The 17,939-nt window shown below is 40.0% G+C and overlaps 1 protein-coding gene and 1 long non-coding RNA gene across 10 annotated transcripts in view; one reads left to right on the top strand and one right to left on the bottom strand.

Moving 5' to 3' along the window:
* Positions 1 to 174: 174 nt before the first annotated feature.
* Positions 175 to 7,306, top strand: LOC143419017 (uncharacterized). Its single transcript, XR_013098981.1, has 3 exons — positions 175 to 273; positions 2,119 to 2,318; positions 5,824 to 7,306. It is a non-coding gene; the product is annotated as an uncharacterized LOC143419017 (long non-coding RNA).
* The window catches only part of palm3 (paralemmin 3), a 31,222-nt gene continuing 15,988 nt past the window's right edge, over positions 2,706 to 17,939 (bottom strand). The window contains exons 2-9 of one of the 9 annotated variants that reach the window (XM_004567826.6): positions 14,837 to 14,894; positions 12,432 to 12,484; positions 11,852 to 11,932; positions 8,623 to 8,750; positions 7,940 to 8,012; positions 6,224 to 6,248; positions 5,596 to 5,646; positions 2,706 to 4,512 (exon numbers count right to left, since the gene is read on the bottom strand). In XM_004567826.6, coding sequence (XP_004567883.2) covers positions 3,557 to 4,512; positions 5,596 to 5,646; positions 6,224 to 6,248; positions 7,940 to 8,012; positions 8,623 to 8,750; positions 11,852 to 11,932; positions 12,432 to 12,476 — 1,359 coding nt within the window. In that variant the 5' untranslated portion in view covers positions 12,477 to 12,484; positions 14,837 to 14,894 and the 3' untranslated portion in view covers positions 2,706 to 3,556. Of the gene's footprint in view, positions 4,513 to 5,595; positions 5,647 to 6,223; positions 6,249 to 7,939; positions 8,013 to 8,622; positions 8,751 to 10,196; positions 10,361 to 10,746; positions 11,097 to 11,851; positions 11,933 to 12,431; positions 12,485 to 14,449; positions 14,475 to 14,836; positions 14,895 to 17,939 lie in introns of those variants that run through there. The other 8 variants (XM_076885041.1, XM_076885040.1, XM_004567825.5 and 5 more) reach the window with 8 other exon arrangements.

Genomic DNA, 17,939 nt, shown 5'->3' with positions numbered 1-17,939 from the left:
TGCCAGCAACTCGTTCAGCTGTGATGTACGAGGAGTTGCGGATATCAACAACTACACTGGCTCTTCTTTTGGCAATGGAATCAAATTTCAGACTGACAGCGACTAAAGACCACCTTCCTGTCACATTGTGAATATCAAACTGTTCCAAAGGCTTGACCAACTTTTCACAGGCCACAGGAGCTGAACGGCTCACAGACACCAAACAGAGAAGTGTGAGAAGTATCGCAAACATGATGTCCGTCGCACCGTGGGGTCTCACTGAAAATGTGTCTGGTAAAGAGGTTTTCCTTCTAGTTCAATTCTTTCACATTCTCAGTTTTTTAGTGCTGGAAATTCCAGGATGGGTGAAAGGATTGTGTGTTGTTTACACCACGTTTGGTAAACTCAACATTCAGTCTAATGCAATATTTGAGTAACAAATGGTCAATGACCTCAAGTTGTATGCACTCTTCATTTTATCAGTTGTGATAAATCTGTTTTAAATTGAGAAGAAATGGAAAAATATTAAAACCTCACTTTTGCTTTATTTAGCAGAGACGTTTGAAAGCTTTTGGGTTGGTTTAAGTACCTTTGCCAGCGTGGCTGCTTTAAGCGTAAAATTCATCATCTGCTCTCCCCATAGAGAGAAAATCTTAAATATGAAAATCTAGTAATAATGTTAACACGATACAGGCTGTTCCAATATATTGTGTGCAAGTTTTTTAATTGTTCAGGTTTCAGGCTATTAAATCATAAATGAGAAGTTCTTTCTCAGATGCTCCCCTACATATTACCAAATCTAACACTGAGCTCTTGAGATGAGAAGACAACTTGTGGTTTGCACCAAGTAACTGAACAACTTTGCTTTTTAAGGCATTCTTAACCAGAGTTAAGCCAAGTAATAACACCGGTTGGGCAATATCTCATTAAGTCTCGTTAAGTCTGTTATTGAAAGGAAAGAGTGATGGCGAGACTGCAGCGTGTTGTGCGCTCTGCTGAGAAGGTGATTGGCTGCAGACTCCCATCTCTGCAGGACCTGTACACCTCCAGGACACTGCGGCGTGCAGCCCGGATCTCAGCTGACCCTTCTCACCCTGGACACAGTCTGTTTGACCTGCTCCCCTCAGGCAGGAGGCTCCGGTCCATTCGCACCAGAACCTCTCGCCACAAGAACAGTTTCTTCCCCTCTGCTGTTGGACACATGAACAATAACCACATGACCGTCCCCGCCACCAACACATGACCCTACGCTGTGTCACTGCATCATTTCATGTCTGGCACTGATCACCACCTGCACTCATGTATATATCTTTCTACGTAGCACTCTTAATTCTTATTCTCATGTATATATCTCATGTATATCTCATGCACATATCTTTCTTTCTACATAGCACTTTAATTCTTATTGTTTGCACTGAAGCACCGCAACAAATTCCTAATGTTGTAAACCTCAACATCTGGCAATAAACCCATTCTGATTCTGATTCTGATGGAGGAATATCTGCCTGTTTTGCAATGCTATGCACAACAGCAGTGACTAGCACTGTTACCTCCCGGCAGGAATTTCCTGGGTTTGAATGCTGCAGTTGGCTGGCTCATGTCTGTCTGGAGGTCATATGTTCTCCGTGTGCCTAAGTGGGCTCTCTGAGGCACTCTGTCTTCTTTCTGAAGTCCAGACATGTGCATATTAGCTCAACCAATAATTCCAAATTGGCTGTAGGTGGAAATTTATTGTCTGTCTCTCTTTGTTAGCTCTGCAACAGACTAGTAACCTGTCCTAGGTGTGACATGGATGTGTGGGCCGGACCAGTGAAACTTTGCCTTCTGCCAGTGTGAAGACTTTAAACTGCACATTTAATCACTGAAATATCTCTGTATAAAATGACCATACATGATAAAGAAATGCTACAATAATAAATGAAAGAAATCTTAAATTGAAAGAAATAAGCGTGTAGGTCAGTAGACTTAATCTTGGTGTTGAAAGAAAGGGTTGGCTATAATAGCAAATTTGTAAATATGTAATTTATAGCTTGGACAAATATATCCATGCACAGCCAATCTGCACAGTGATGTTTCAACCTAGTTTAGAGAGGTACAGGATCCCCATGCAATAACTTTTTGAAATGTCTTTGTTGTCAGATGGAGCAGAGATTCTGGGAGCTCTCAGCTCAGCAGGACTTCTTTTCAGTTCGAGGACATGCTGCAGTCCTTTCTCCAAAGACTCCAGCTTTAGTCTGGTCAATAAGAAGACCCTGCTGTTATCCATGGGACTATCCCAAGACCTGGGAGAAGCACATGCAGTGAGACATGTTGAAGGGAACACCAGCTACTGCCAAAAGGTGATGACTAGTTCCCTTATTTCTTTCATAATAAAAAGCTTCATGTGCATACATTTGGAAGACTGGTCCAGTGTGCACTCATGATTCACCTTTCAATGCTTTAACATATCTTTTTCTAAGCAGTATGTCCAAAATAAAAACCAATAAATACAATCTAAAAGTAAACTGCATGTAGTAATACATGCAAAGTTAAGTTTTGTGTCGTGGGATTTCTCAATCTGAATCTTAAATTCTGTTTCCTAGTGGTGTCTATATAACTAGGTAAAAAACCATGAACAGAGAAAAAATGTAATACAGCCGTTTTTGCATTTCTTTTGCATGAAGCATGGATGATGTTTTGGGATAAATCCAGTATTTGAAGAACAAACACTCTGAATGCAGACCAAGTTATGTTAAGAAGAGTATTGCAAATGACAGTTTAATCATTAAATCATTTCAAAAAAAAAAAAAAAATTATACACGCTTTCTGTATACAGTATGTACATTTGTAACAGAGTCATCTCAGGAATTCCAGGCCTTCCATGTTAAGAATTTTTTTTAAAAAAAACCCATATGTATCATACTTTTAGGTAATATTTTTTTAACTATCAATGGAGCACACTGTTTATAAATGACACAATTTAACCAAATAGTCAGTTGGTTAAACCTGTTTAGGCTACTGTAGTGGGATTAAAAACATTTATTAAAAAGCCTAAAGCGATAACAGTCCAGCTTCAAGTCAGTAAAACAGAATATCTCCAGAAATTTATGAACCTTTCCATAACATTGCAATTTTCCAGTTACAACTCAGATTTTTAAAACTACAAAATGACTTCAGCAAATAATGTAAAATACATGAAATCATTTTTGTTCTCTCAAGAGAATTTTATCAAACTCAAAACAGTGTGGCCCAAAAAAAAAACTGTGTGGTTTTTCTTTTTAAAACTGTAGTTCCACTTTAAAACTAGTTCAGTCCATGTGATTCCTCTCCTCATGTTGGAGCGAGCACACTTCCTGTTGCAGCATCAAAGCTTGAGACTGGGGATGAGGAAATTTCAAGAGGAATACTAGGAATGTTGGCAGTGGACAGTGGAGGAAAGGGAAGCAGCTTCCAGGCATTCTTATTAAAAAAAATGGATGGATGCACAAAACAAAGAGATGAGGGAAGTAATTGTTATGAACTGAGCAGCCAATGCACAGGCTGAAGGATACTGGCAGAGTGAAGAGGTTGAGAGTAAATGCATGTACACAGAGGGCATTTACATGACAGAGCAGCAGTCGCATTTTTTGGGCTTGGTTGACTCTCCTTGGCTAGCTGCGTTTGGGCTCGGTGCCCCAGCATTGGCTGGGCTGTCAGCGCCTGCTGGCTCTACCATGGTGCTGGGGGCTTTGGCGTTCAACAGAAGGGGTTCCTGTTCCCCAGACCCTGCCTCTGTTCTTTGGTTTTCTTGGGCATCAGCCAGAGGCACCTCCTGGAACTGATCAGTAAGACAGGTAGCCTCTTGTGCTTTTGATGCTGCCTCAGTTTCCTCTGGTACTGCTGCTGATTCTTCAGCTTGAACCTGTAGATTGGGACTAAGATTAGAAGGTTGTGCCTCAGTATAGACAGGCAACAAAGCCACCACAGTGCTCTCTGGAGGACTGATTAGGGACTGCGACTGCACACAGGCTGGATCTTTCAATTCGTTGTCCTGGCCCTCAGTTTTTACATCTCTATCTTCATCTTCACCTGGATTTGCCTTTATGCTATCATCTATGTCTCCCAATGGCTCACTCTCTGGCTCTGTAAAAGTTTCTGTTTGAACATCCTCCTCTGCAGCCTCCCCTCCCTCTTTGCTGGCTTCTGCTTCTGGATTTGGCAGAAGGATCTGGTCTGACTGCACGGACTCCTGTTGATCTGCCTGCGGCACAACCTCTCCAGAAACATCATCCCCATCATCTGTGATGAAGATGCATTCTGCTCTCATCACCAGAGTCCCTTCTTCTTCCTCCTCTTCTTTAACATTGGTATTTGGAACCTTGACTGGATCTTCCTCAGAAACATCCAAATTCTTTCCCATCTCCACACTAACATCACTGGTTGGCCCATTAGTGAGTGACTGATTATTTTCATCTGAAGCACTAACTTCAGTGTTTTCCACACCATTGGTTACAATGACTCCATTTTCATCCAGTAGTGCTTCTTGGTATACCTCCGTATCACTTTCACTTTTTTCTGAAGAAACCAACAAATACATATCAATAAAGGTCAACAAAATTCGTTAAAAAATGTTCTTCATTCATCAGTATTGAACTGAACCTTTTACATTGATTATAAACATTCATAATGGCTGGTGTAGAAGCAGCTTTTCAATACAGTTAGAGGTTGCTTTTTACATCATTAGCTCAGTGCAGCCAATTCATGTGCAACATTTAACCAAACGGTTTTCTATCCATGAATGATCCATTAGATGGAAAAATTATTGACCTGCTCCATGAAGTGCATACTAATGAAGAGAGGTATCCATTTGAATGAAGCAGAACATATTGACCATTTCAACATCAGCTAAAAATACATTAAAAAAGAAAAATAATAATAATATAGATATATTTTTTAGCTGATGTTGAAATAGTGTATATATCAAATAGTAAAAAAATAAATATATGCTAAACCTTTTAGGCTCGGCCATGAGGTAAAGAAGTACTAGCTTTATAAAGAGTTGGAGACACGAGAATGGAAAAAGGACTGGACTTAAACTAGATACGTATGCCAACTAATGTTTTTGAAGCCATTTAAATTCTGCAGTCTGGACAAGAAAGTTTTAGGCACTGGATGATTTCAATATAAATGGATGGGTTGATTACATTTCACCAACTCTTTTGTCTACTTTAACAGCTTGAGTAGCATCCCAACGGACATGTCCATGAACCTGCTGAACTATAAAAATGCAAGTTATGCACTTAGGTTTCTATTAGCATATATTTAAATTCAAACCCTTATCCAACATGTGTAATTATTCATAACAGAATATATGATCTTCCAGTACAGCATAGGTACGCGTGTGCCACTCTGTCCTTTATAATGCAAATTTCTATCAGTGTATACAACTCATATAGACAAGCACATCTGCAGGGAATTACGTGGTCTTTGAGGTGAGATAAACAGGGTCAGCACAAGCTGGTGATTAGATAAGAATTAACAAGAGGAAGGACAGAGAAAGGATAAGATTTTATCAGGCTCAGGATGATGACGGAGATTTTAATAAAAGCCTGGATGTTTCTGGATGATATTCTGTTGAGGTGAATGTCCTATGCCCACCTGATCCAGTTGAATTGTTTTCTCCATTCTGTGCAACATCACTGACCACTTCTAAGGACAAAATAATTAGTTATTAATAGACATGTAATGTGTAACTTGAGCATGCTGAACATGATGGAGCAATAATTAACCAGAATTTACAGTATAAGGTGTAGTGCATCAGTTATTACACCTGTGCTTTGGATAAGCTGTCATGTCCTGACTAAATAACGTTATTCTTTTCTATAGGATGGCATCCATTCACAATCCATTGCAAGTAAAGAAAGAGAAGCTGGAAGAAGTCCCAGAATTAAAGAAATGAAATCTAACCAGTATGGACTGATGCAATTAAGTAAAAGCAGAATTAGTAGCGCAGCTGTTGACTGATAGTTGGTAGGTGCCAGAAAAGTGTGCACGCACACATTAAAAGGTTTTGGACAGAATACCATGTGAGTGTTAAGTGAAGCAGGCAGATGGATGACAGCAATACCTCACTCTACATTTATACATACAAATTCTTTATGAATTTAAACTATTTTTCAGGGTTGATTTACTGAATTTATCACTTTCTTTGATTAAAAAGACAATGAAAAGCAAAGCACCAAATTTTTACATTTCTTAATTCCCAAAGAGATGTTCATCTACTTACCATCTCCAGCATGTAACATTTTTACCTGTTGGGTAAAAAGGAACAGGGGACAAATGAAATGTATTGTACTCAAATGGTGACATTGTGAAGTGTTGACTTTATAAAGTTTGCTAATTTCTACCCAACACTATAATCAGTTAAGACAAGTGCAGTTTAAACTGATCTAAACTGACTAAACTTCCCCCTTCAAATGGGTGAGATCTGATGAGATTGAGACAGATGATCCGCTATGGCAACCACTAAAGGGAGCAGCCAAAAAAAGATGATGCACATTTTAAGTGTACTTAAAGTCAATGCTCTGTCATAAAATACAAACATTAAAAAAGCAACAACCACAATAGCATGAAAGAAAGAAATGAAGCTTTATTTCTGAACAGACTGTGGCTGTAGCCAGCAGCTGCCTGCTGGCGTCACCTCTGCTAATTCGAGTCACTGACTCTCTCAACCGTTATTGTGATGTTGATGCCCTTTGGGGCATTTCTAATGCAATTACCTAATTGCAGACCATCCAAGAAGCTCATTCTCCACTTTTAGTGACTGAAATTTTGGCATTTTAGCCTAAAACTTTGCTCTACAGTTTTTTTTAAAGGTCACCACATATTATTTTCTGTGGTGTGTGAATGTGCTTGCAGAATGATTGCAGTGTTAATGGCATTTATTCACATACTGACTAACTTATCTACTTGTTGCTGTGGCTTGAGCTTTCACCCCTGCTGTGTTAGTCAGCACCACTCAATCAGTGTAAAGCTAGCACAGCACCGCTGTCTGTTCAGATGTTTTTGGCCAACGTAATCATGCTGATGTAACATGGATGGAGAGACTAGCTGATGATTTGCACTGAGATAATGATTTTATGTTTGCTGGATGAGTCATTAATAAGCTACGTCCCAGTCCTCCTCCTTTAGATTTAGCGTTCGACACAATTTATTTTGCCAGCTCCCTATAAACAAGCTGCTGCTGCAGCTGATGAGCAAAATTTATGTGGTTTTGCTGTAACCGGTGAAAGTTGACCCCATCTAAAGTACTTAACCACATCAAACACGCAAGAAGTGAAGAAAAATGTGAATTTGGTTTATCAGATGTACTGTACCTTTCACTCACTCCCAGTCTGGCCCACTAAAATCAAAGCCTTATTGGCTGAGCTTGTTTAAAACATTTAATTTTCACAGAAGATAAGGTCAAGCATTCAAAGGTTCCTCTATCACAGCCAGCATGGCTAATAGGCTGTAAAACCTATTAAAAGTGGAATCTTCTGTTTACGTCTCCTACTGATTTTAGTTGAGCTCCAAAAGCCAAGGTTAAGATATACAAGTATGACAAACTTTACTAAAAGACCCTGGAGCAGGCAGTAGACGAGGACAGACAACTTTTGTCCAACTATAAAGGCCTTCGGACGTGAAGTACACATACACGGCCTTGGCTTGAGCTAAAACAATAATTCAAGAGAGGATCTAATGCCGTATTGTTTACATAACGGGGTTGCTTGCATTTATAAAGTTCCTGCTTTTGAACAAGAGGTGCTACATCAAAGGTACATTAAGAGTGGAATGCATTATGCATGGCAAAAAGCCACAGACAGAGGTTGTGGGAAATTTTCTGCTTAATGGAAGATGATGGAGCAAGCTTGTTCAACACATATACCAACCCCTTTTGTGTCCACATAGTGACTGGGTGAGTGGGTGAGTGTGAGTGTGTGTGAGCACACAACTACCGCACCGTTTCACCATCCTCTGTCCTTTGCTCCAGCTTTTCTTGCTCGTCTGCCAACTGCTTATTCTCTGACTGCGACCTGAGATGGACACAAACGTACAAAGAAAGAACAAACACAATCAAACCTATGATAACAACATCCTCATACTGGGTAAGGTCTAAAAGAACTTGGGTAAATATTACATTACCCTAACTGAATAATAGTAGGCATCACTACTACAAGCACTTTCCCCCAAAATTTTAGTTTACATTTCCTCAAAGGCCATGTACAACATGTGCTGGAAAACTTATAGGAAAGTGATACAAAGCTGTGGACCTTTGGAATAATTAGAGTGGGATCTTTGTAATTTTCAGAGCTTTGACAACTTTGTGCACTACAGTTCAGAAAAATCTCTTCGTGTGTGGCTCCTTCTCTGCGTGAGTTCAGTACTGGCAGGATTAAAATTCAGTTTTGCCAAAGAATACATTATGTACAACAAAAGCAAAAAAAGAGAAGAAAACTATTAGAAGACTGAAACAGAAGAGGGTATTCTGCATGAAGTTTCAACTATGCAAAAACAACTGAATTGTGACACTTCTCTCATTCTCTGCTTTGCTAACTGTCTCAGACAAACACAAAATGTCTTCCTTGTCTTCTAGCACTAACACACAGATGCACACACACAAAATCCCACAAACTGTGGATATACTTTTCAATGTGCTCTTCCATATGCTGGGCCTGGGCACTCCATGGAGGTGAGTGAAGGCTCTCAGCGTCCAGAGAGGTTGGGGATAAGGGAGCTCCTTCCATTAACCACTGCTCTCTCAGCGACTTCCTCTACAGGAACAAAGAAGGGGTGAAGGAGATGAAGGGGGAAAAACAGTGAACCAACTTTCATTAGTATTGTAGTTCATTAATGTAATTATATTACTGATGGGTTTAGAGGGTAATAATATGGAGAAATAGACTGCAAATATTTTATATATATCCTGATTATATCTCAGATCATTTTCAGTCATATGTTTAAGCAGCACTGCAAATCAATAGATAAACTAGCTTATTAGCAGCACTGGAGGCCTGCCAACATTCAGTTTTTTCATGTTTTCTCCTGTATTTTAAGACTCCCAGCATTATCATTGTGTGTCTAATGATATTCACTTTGCCAAACCATCCATGAAACACAGTCTACACCACAAACATAATAAAAGAGGGACGTGGCTCCAAGACTTATCGTTGCATAGAGGTTTATGGGAAAACAGTCCTCTGCCCCCTCGGTCTTTGACCTCAGTAAACACTTTCCTGATGACTTTACTGGACTCAAACACTGTTACAGGTCACATTAAATGGAACATTATTCATTTTATAAATTATAGTAATTTTAAGACTCAGACAGGAGGATTATAAAGGGTACTTCTGATTAGTTAACAATATGTCACTCACAAGTGGTTAGCCAGTAAACATGCAGCTTCGTATCCATCGTGTCTAATTTCAAAATCCCACAATAAAGTGGTCAGGTTTCGTAACAGGACAAACCAGCAGCTGAAATCATGGTGACTACATCCTTTAAAAAAAAAAAACAGACCGTCTATTGTCTAGGCACACAATCAACACACTGTATATAATTTCAACTCTTCTGCCACCTTAAGATACCAACACAAGACCTGACACAAGAGGTGTGCGCACAACTAATAACTCTGTAGGAAGATCTTTTAGATGCTTCACAACTTTTACTTCGAAGGTATGGTAATAAAATGATGAAAACAAATAAATGTGACTTGGGACATATGTTTGAATCAGTGAAGTTGAAAAGCTTTCTAATATTGTACTACTGGATTTAGCATGATTTTTAAAGAAAACATGGTATCCAAACAGTCAAATTATTGACAGGTTTGAAAAGCTCTGTGATATTTTATTTTTGCATTTGTTGAGTATTTCATTTGGTGGATTGGCCAGAAACCAAGAGACTTTTTTTTGCTATTTGTTAGCACAGGGGAACAGAGCTGTATGAATTTATATTTATCTTCTGTCTTTTATTTTTTTATTATTCTGATTTATTATGTTTTGTATACATATAGATATGAAATATTAAATAAAAATATTCTTACTAATGTGATTATATTATACTACAGCAGTCCACATATAAGTTTAACAGCACAGTCAGAAAGTTTAACAAATGACAGTTAGCACACCGCTACTAGCCTATTTAGCACGAGGCTAACCTGGGCTAGTAGAAATTAATAGACTACAAGAATATTAATAAAACAGCTTCAGAAAATGAAATACCTACAGATAGTGGTTCAGCAAGGTTAGATAAGTTATATCTGGAACGTAGTGAAAGCAATAGAGTTAAGCTAGCTTACTGTTAGGTTACTCTTACTGTGCTGTTAGGTTATGGAACCGAGTTAGCATATTGCTAGTAGTGGTTGCTACCAGCAACAGACGTTTAACTGAAACTCAAGGCCTCTGAACTAACTGCAGGTGGCAGTATAATAAAACAGGAAAACAGTGCAGTAATATTTCATTAACACTTGCGCTAATATATTTAATGCAGTTTGGGGACATTTAAAATTTAATCTTGTTTTACTACAAAAACTAACATTTGATAATGTTATGATAATAGACAGATTTTGTTGACATGTACTGTATATTCTGAAATTGGCAAAAGTCAATATTACCATATTATAAAGGAAATCCCAGTTGGCCAAGAAAATTGCAACTTGTGAATCTCTGCTTAACATGTCTCTAGGCACCTGCTTGTGCAGTTAATCGAAGCATTACATCAAATAACCTTAATTTAAAAGCACATATCTGATAAAAACTGCTCAAACCTTACCTCGAAATAAAGCATGGCATATAGAAGGCATAGATTTCTATTGAGTGTCATGTCTCTCTATTAAAATGTCTGGTCAAATCAATTCCAGCTGACACCGGGTGAGCTCTATCACAGTCCTCAATGTGATATAAATCTTGTAAAAGTGATATCTCTCACTCTGTAATACGAGGCGATGTCTGCAATCTTCTCAGAAACCGCTCTGTTCCAGATTATTGGCCCATGTGTTCATAATCTGGCCACCGTTGGCCAGTAGTTTCCTACTCAAAAGTAAACGTCACAATACCATCTCTGTGTTTTCTCCTGCTGTGCAGGACAAGCCTAGCTCTGTTCCCCTCCCTGTGCCTTTGGCTAGCTAGGCAGGCCCCTCTAAACTTCTCTGCAGGTCAGGAACTGCATATAAGCTGCTACTCCCACTTATCAAATCCTTGCATCTAACCAGAGGTTAGAGTCAATGTCAAAGCTAATGAATGTGCTAAAAGCTGTAACGATAATAACTCCTGCGAGACGGCAATACAATCATGTAAGATTAATCGCTGAAGCCTCTTGCACATAGACTTTTGATCTCAAAAACGCACATTTGGAGCACTCTGCACAAATTCACAGGCACACACAATATTCTGCTACAGGATTTATACTGGCACACACATGCATACCTGCATGCACACAAACACTTTCTGCACAAATTTCACAAAATTTGAGGAATGTGCCCCAGGGCAGCATAACACAGTGGAGTAGGAAGTTGGAACACCAGTGTGGAAATGATGTGAAAACAATAGAGCAGCTCTGTAACTATGTGAGTGTGTAAACACACACATAAAAACTGATTTCAACAAAGGAAGGCTTGCCGCTAACCTTGTGAGAGAGTGACAGGGCGAGGAAATGTGCAAGTCTGTACTTACAGCTCATCCGTGTGTCTATGTGTGAGATACTGAATGTGAAAAGGAAATAAATTTGGAGGCAATCTGCTTGTTAACAAGCTGGAATGAGCTGGAATGAGCCTACGGAGGATTTTAGCTGAGTGAAATTAAGGCTGTGTCTCTCTGTGTGAGTAAGTGTGTAAATGAATGAGACAGGTTAGCTCATCCTGAATACGTGTGTGTCAGACCTTGAACTGCCGTAGTCTGAGCTTCTCATCCTCCTTCTCTCTTCTGGATCTGTCCTGCTCTTCCTGCAACCGACGCTTCTCCTACAAAAAAGAAGTGGAGGAATGCGAAATATGGCAAGGAAAGAGAATAAATATGGACATACTTAGAGAGTTTAGTAGAAATGAAGAGAGGCAGCAGGAAGATGATTTGGAAGAGTAAATAACACATCAGAAATAAAGAAAGGTGAGAAGCAGCCATGAAGAAGAAGTTAATGGAGAGGAGAAGTGAAATGAGGACACCTATCTAACCACCCATCATGTCATAGGACACTGTCACTGTGAACATTAGGTGTACTCTATTTTACATAACGCTCAAAGCAGCTGTTGCCTGGCAAACTGGTGTTGTTTTCGTGGGACCGGGGACAGACTGGCTCAGCACACAGCACACTCATTAAAATATTTAAGAGTTAAGGACAGCTCTAAGAGCACGGTCTCTTCACCCTCTTTTTTTCCGTGTATGCAGACAAATATATGTGTGTGTGTGTGTGTGTGTGTGTGTGTGTGTGTGTGTGTGTGTGTGTGTGTGTGTGTGTGGACTCACAGCGATGGCCTCAATGCGCTGTTTGTATTTCTCAGCCTCATCCATCTCGGCACCTGGGACAAAAACAAGACGGGATAGGAGCAAAGGTTAAAGATCAGAGGTTAAACAAATATGAGGCGAGTCAGCTGGATGCATTTATGCTCAAAATGTACCATATTCACTGAATTGAGAGAATGAGCTTCAGCACTTATTTTGGATGAATGCTCTGGATTCCTATTATGTGTTTCCTTTTGTTGAGATGTCCATGTTATGCAGTTTTTGACGAGGTTTTTGTGTTCTTGCAAAAAATGTCTCTTGCCTGAAGCAGTATTTCATAAACTTTTTTCAAACTTTTCTCAATAATGTTCCTCCTTTGAATTGTCTTCTCTAAGGGAAGTAAGCCCGAGCAGCTCAAAGCATTTTCTAGTAAAAAAAAAGAAGACATCTGCATAATATGTGTCATTGAACATAAAAAAAAGACTTAAAATACTACTCATTAGCTGTTTAAATCCATCACTAAGTTAGTGATAAACAGTATTTTCATGACTTTATTTTTGCTGTGTTGTAGCATTGTTTTTCTTCCTCTGTCTGGTTTAGAAACTGGCTAATGACAGTTACAAAGTGCATCGGAAACAGAAATACTGAACATAAAAATGTGGCTTGTCAAACATTTTTATATCAACAGTTTTGTTTAAAAAACATGCATAACTGATAGGTTTTAAATTAACATAAAAATCATAAGAACCCTCAGCTCTATTTAGACTAACACTAGGGGTTCTAGTACCCCCAGTTGAGAAACACTGGTTTGAAGAGTGTATAAAGATGAGAATCAAACAACATTTCTGCATTGGTCCCCAACTCGGAGTGCACGGAGTGCAGTTGAGTCTCTACATCAGAGGACAGCGGCAGCTAATGAGCGGTATCAAAAATCAAAGGCAGGAATTTAGCCTTTGCTATTTGTGAAGTATGCAGCTGGACTAGCATTACTATGTATCCTCATTATCGGACCCAATATGACTCACGATCATCCCCCCAAAATGTCTTTCCAGTACCCCCATTAAGCTTTTTGTTTTTGTCATGACGCAGCCTCAGGCATCTGCAAGAAGATAAGCACAGACAATATTTGTTTTCCCTTGCAGCTGACACTCTGTGGGATAATATTTGAGTTACCCCAAACTAGGAGCAGAGCCACACATAGCAACCAGCTCACGGCAACTCAGTCATTACCGACTTCCTGCCATCACAAGCCATAACTCTCCATATTTTGCTCTCCACAGAGTGAAACTCTTAAAATAAAATTTAAAAATAAAGTTAACTTCCTAGGAGAAAAACAACACGTATTTCTGACCCGCATGTAATTCAGCACTGACTAGGTTCCATAAAAATATAGGAAACATAATTAAAACAGTTATTGGAAATTGACGTTTTTGGGGGTTTTTACCCCACACAATGACAGCAACATTTTGCTTGTCACCGTCAATCCTGTGTGGTATGCTAGGAGTGCTGTCCTACACCAGTAAACATTTAGCCACCAGGGTAACTGAGATGTCACACTGGGACAGATCTGACTAATGCAGGGAGCCGTTTCTATACCAAATGCCACGCTGTCACAACTACTGCTGCTAATCGCCACCACAGCACTTTGAAGCGCAAAATATGTGCTTACCAATGCACAACATGCACTCGCAAAACACTTTCCAGATGCATAACCTGTAAAACCTCATAAAGATGGCAATAAGCACACCAACAGGAAGGTTACATTTCAGAGATGATGCCAGATTTGAGACTAAAATAAAACTTTATCCTGGCACATCAAATTCAATAAAATTAAAGAAGCTGCCAGAATAAGCCTTGACACATCAACTCTTGGACACATTGCTTGTTTTTCCCCAAAATGCCCTCCCCATCCTGATACACGCACATTGCAAATCAGGTCTCTTTTCTTTCTTCCCAGAAGGCAACCTAGCACTTTAGCTTATGTTGCTCCTAAAATATGGTAGATCTTTCAGGGCTTATCATAGCAAGAAACTTTCTCTTACCAACACCTGAAGGATTCCTTTTGGCACCCTCCAGGAGTGGGGAAGGTAGTGGTGGTGGAGGGGGAGCGGGACTCAAATAAAATATATGAAAATGTGCATGCACTTTGTATGGAGAGGGGAAACAGAGAAAGATGGAAAAAAGGAGGAAAGAGAAAAATTTTGATGAGGACACAACCTCCAGCATGGCTCTCATTATTCTGCCGTTCTCTAAAATGTGCACAAAGTAAAAGCATCAGCAGAAAGACATGGGAAAGTATATACATATGCTATATATACAGAGACAACATAGAATGCAGCCTTCAAGAGCAAAAGAGCAAAAGAGGTAGAAAGAGACAAAATCTTATTGTGCCAGGGTTTTGAATGACTGAAGGTGCAGTGACAGCTTACAGTATAACCCTCCGTGGGGAGCGGCGGCTTGTGTCTCATCAGGGCTCCAGGAGAGCGCCTAGAATAGCAGCCAGAGATAAACAAGCAAACACAAACAAGAGCTTTGATGAGGAGGTATTGAGGAGCTCCCCGTAGACACACAGACTTCGATAATTAGACATGATACAAGAGGGTAGAGAAGGGAAGGCTGACAAAGTCAAAAAGTTAAGAGACTAGGAAAGTCAAGCTGGTTGAAGCTACAGAAACGGAAAAGATGTAAGGGGACGGAGGTGACATGTGCAAATGTAGCAACTGCTTAGGGATTGTGATTTCTTATTGTCACTGCGACTTATTGTCAATGTGACTGACCTGTAACACAAAGAGCCAGAGAGAAAACAAAGGATTTAGAAGAACAGATCCTGATTGTCATCAAACTCAGGTCAGTGGGTTTGCAGCTAAACCAAAGAATAAATTTGTAATCTGGAATTTTAAAAGCCTGGAAGTGGCGCAAAGAAAAACATCCAACATCTGGAGAACTGATTTCCATGCCCTCTGGTGAGGAGGATTTCAAAACCAATCAGTCAAGCTAAGTCAATTTTGTTAATACAGCTCCAAATCAAATCCACTGACACTGTCTAACTCTAGAACCTTAAAGCAAATGCGCTACAAGCATATTTTAAAAGGATAAAAAACAGCACGATGTGCATGATGGGAAGATGTGTAGGTCATATTAGAATAGATAGAAATGGTAAAACAAAAACAAAAATCTGATTTGTGGGGACAGCAGTCTAAGCAGAAACAACCTGACTTCCTCCTCCCTTGCCATCTCTTCCAGGAGGACACCAAAGGTTTTTCCAAGCAGGCTGAGAGGCATAATCTCTCCAGCAAGTCCTGGGTCTGCCCCTGGGCCTCCTCCTGGTAGGAAATGCCTGAAGCATCTCACGCAGGAGGTGGCCAGGAATCATCCTAGTCAGATGCTTGAACCTCCACATGGGGGATATTGGCTTGAACCCCTCTTGAATGACCAAGCTCTTCACCATGTCTCTAAGGGACACCCTGCCACCTTTGGGAGGAAACTCATTTCTGCCACTTGTATCTATTATCTCAATCTTTCAGTCTCACCCAGAGCTCATGGCCATAGGTGAATGTAGGGACATAGATCGACCAGTAAATCAACAGCTTCACTTCACCACAGCTACAACGTCCACATCACTGCTAACACCAAACCAATTTTCAGTCTCCAGTTCCACTCTCTACTCACTTATGACCAAGACCCAAGATACTGATACTCCTCCACTTGGTAGAGCTACTTATTACCAACCCCTAACTGGGTAATCCATCCTTTTCTGACTGATAACCACGGTTTCAGACTTGGAGGTGCTAATCTTTATCCCGTTCTCATTGACACTCAAATGCAGACCACCCAAGTACAAACTGAAAAGTCAAGTCAACAACCCCCCCCCCCCCCCCCCCCAAATTAGGAGTCATATGAATATGAAATCTTTTTTTTAAACTATGAATCTTTTCACCTCAACTGTGAATATTAACACGACTCCCACAATCATATTCTGGCATTAAGAAAGCCCAGCAGCGCATAAATGTGTGGGACTTCAGGGCCTTTGTTAATTTGGCCTAAATCCAATACATCCCAGAAGCAGACAGCGGCAATTAAGTCATGTGGTCATAATCATAGTTTTGCCACTACAGCATTTAATTACAGATAATGCTTCACCTGTAACACCTGCTACATGCCAGCTTAGATCAGTTCCATTAAACCAGATTTGGTTTTGAATGCTGTAATTTGCATCGAACACAAAGCTTGCCAATTGAAGCTATCTGCTCTCAGTGGTATGACCCTCTACCACACACACAGACACACACACACACTCACACACAGTAGTCTGTGTGTGTCTAGCAATGCTGAGATATCGTTAACAATAACCATTTTGCCAGTGAACCAAAGCAGTGTGAATGTGGGCCAACATAAACAATACAAGGACAGGTTGAAGAGCAGAATTCAGCCATCAATAACTTTGTTTTTCAAAGTTCTAGATGTCGTAGTGCTTTCCCCTCTGTGACATATAAAAATGGCTGGTATAGAAAAGATCTCTCTTGAGAAATGTAAGGGTCAACTATCCACTATCAGAAATAAATGGCAGCTTCAAGGGATGCAACCATACATTTGCTTAGCGCCAGTTGACCGATTCACGCTGACTTGCATCAGCCTGTTGGCCCTTCTTGGACACTTCAATGAACTGCTAATTGATGTGTTCATTGGAAGGCTGAGGAAGTCGAGTTGCGTCACCGTCATTCAGCATTACCCCAGCAGGGTTTCTTTACAAACATTCCTCCTGCCCCGTTGCAAAAGAATGTGGTGCATATTTGCCGTGCATGCATGTGTATGTAAAAATGTATATTTGCCTAGTGGGGAGTCATGAAGTCTGTATACCAAGTGCTTGTGTAGTGACATTAGCTCTGTGGGAACAGATGGAGGAACAGTAGGGTGTCTGCAATGCAAACTACAAGTATTATAGAATTACAGCTCGCAGTTTGTGCTGTTCTCTGATCCACACCGACGGGGAGTGCACAATTGACTGCATATGAGACTGAAAAATGGGAAAGTTGGGTAGTGTTATTTCTAAAAGGCAAGGCACTTAATCAAAAGACCAGAACAACTTCCCTACAAACTTTGATGTTCAGCTAAATCACAGGGCGAATGTAAAGAAAAGTCTGAGAAAATACCACAAAAACCACTTTAAAAAGAAAGTCTCTAAAGAGTCTGCGTGGGATGCAATCAGCACAGTCAGTGTTACCTGATAGGCAGTCATCACATGCATCAATGCCTCATGTTGGTCTCTATTAGGTGGAATACAACCTATAGTGGTAGGAAAGATGCAATGTCTATAAGCTTGCTACATGGGTGTCATAGAAATCTAAAGGATGTTTCTGAGCTCAGAACCTTATTTAAAAATAATAAATGACTCAAACATGAGAGCAGCAACTGCAGTGAAGCATGGAAACTGAACTTTTGGTATGAGACTAGCAAGATTGTGACATGGTGCACTTTGAGTCCAGACATTGCTACATTGGGATAAATGACTGAAAAAGCTCCTGTGATGAACAA

Source organism: Maylandia zebra, linkage group LG6 (assembly GCF_041146795.1).
Source record: "Maylandia zebra isolate NMK-2024a linkage group LG6, Mzebra_GT3a, whole genome shotgun sequence".
NCBI lineage: Eukaryota > Metazoa > Chordata > Actinopteri > Cichliformes > Cichlidae > Maylandia > Maylandia zebra.
This window is presented reverse-complemented; position numbering and strand designations above follow the sequence as displayed.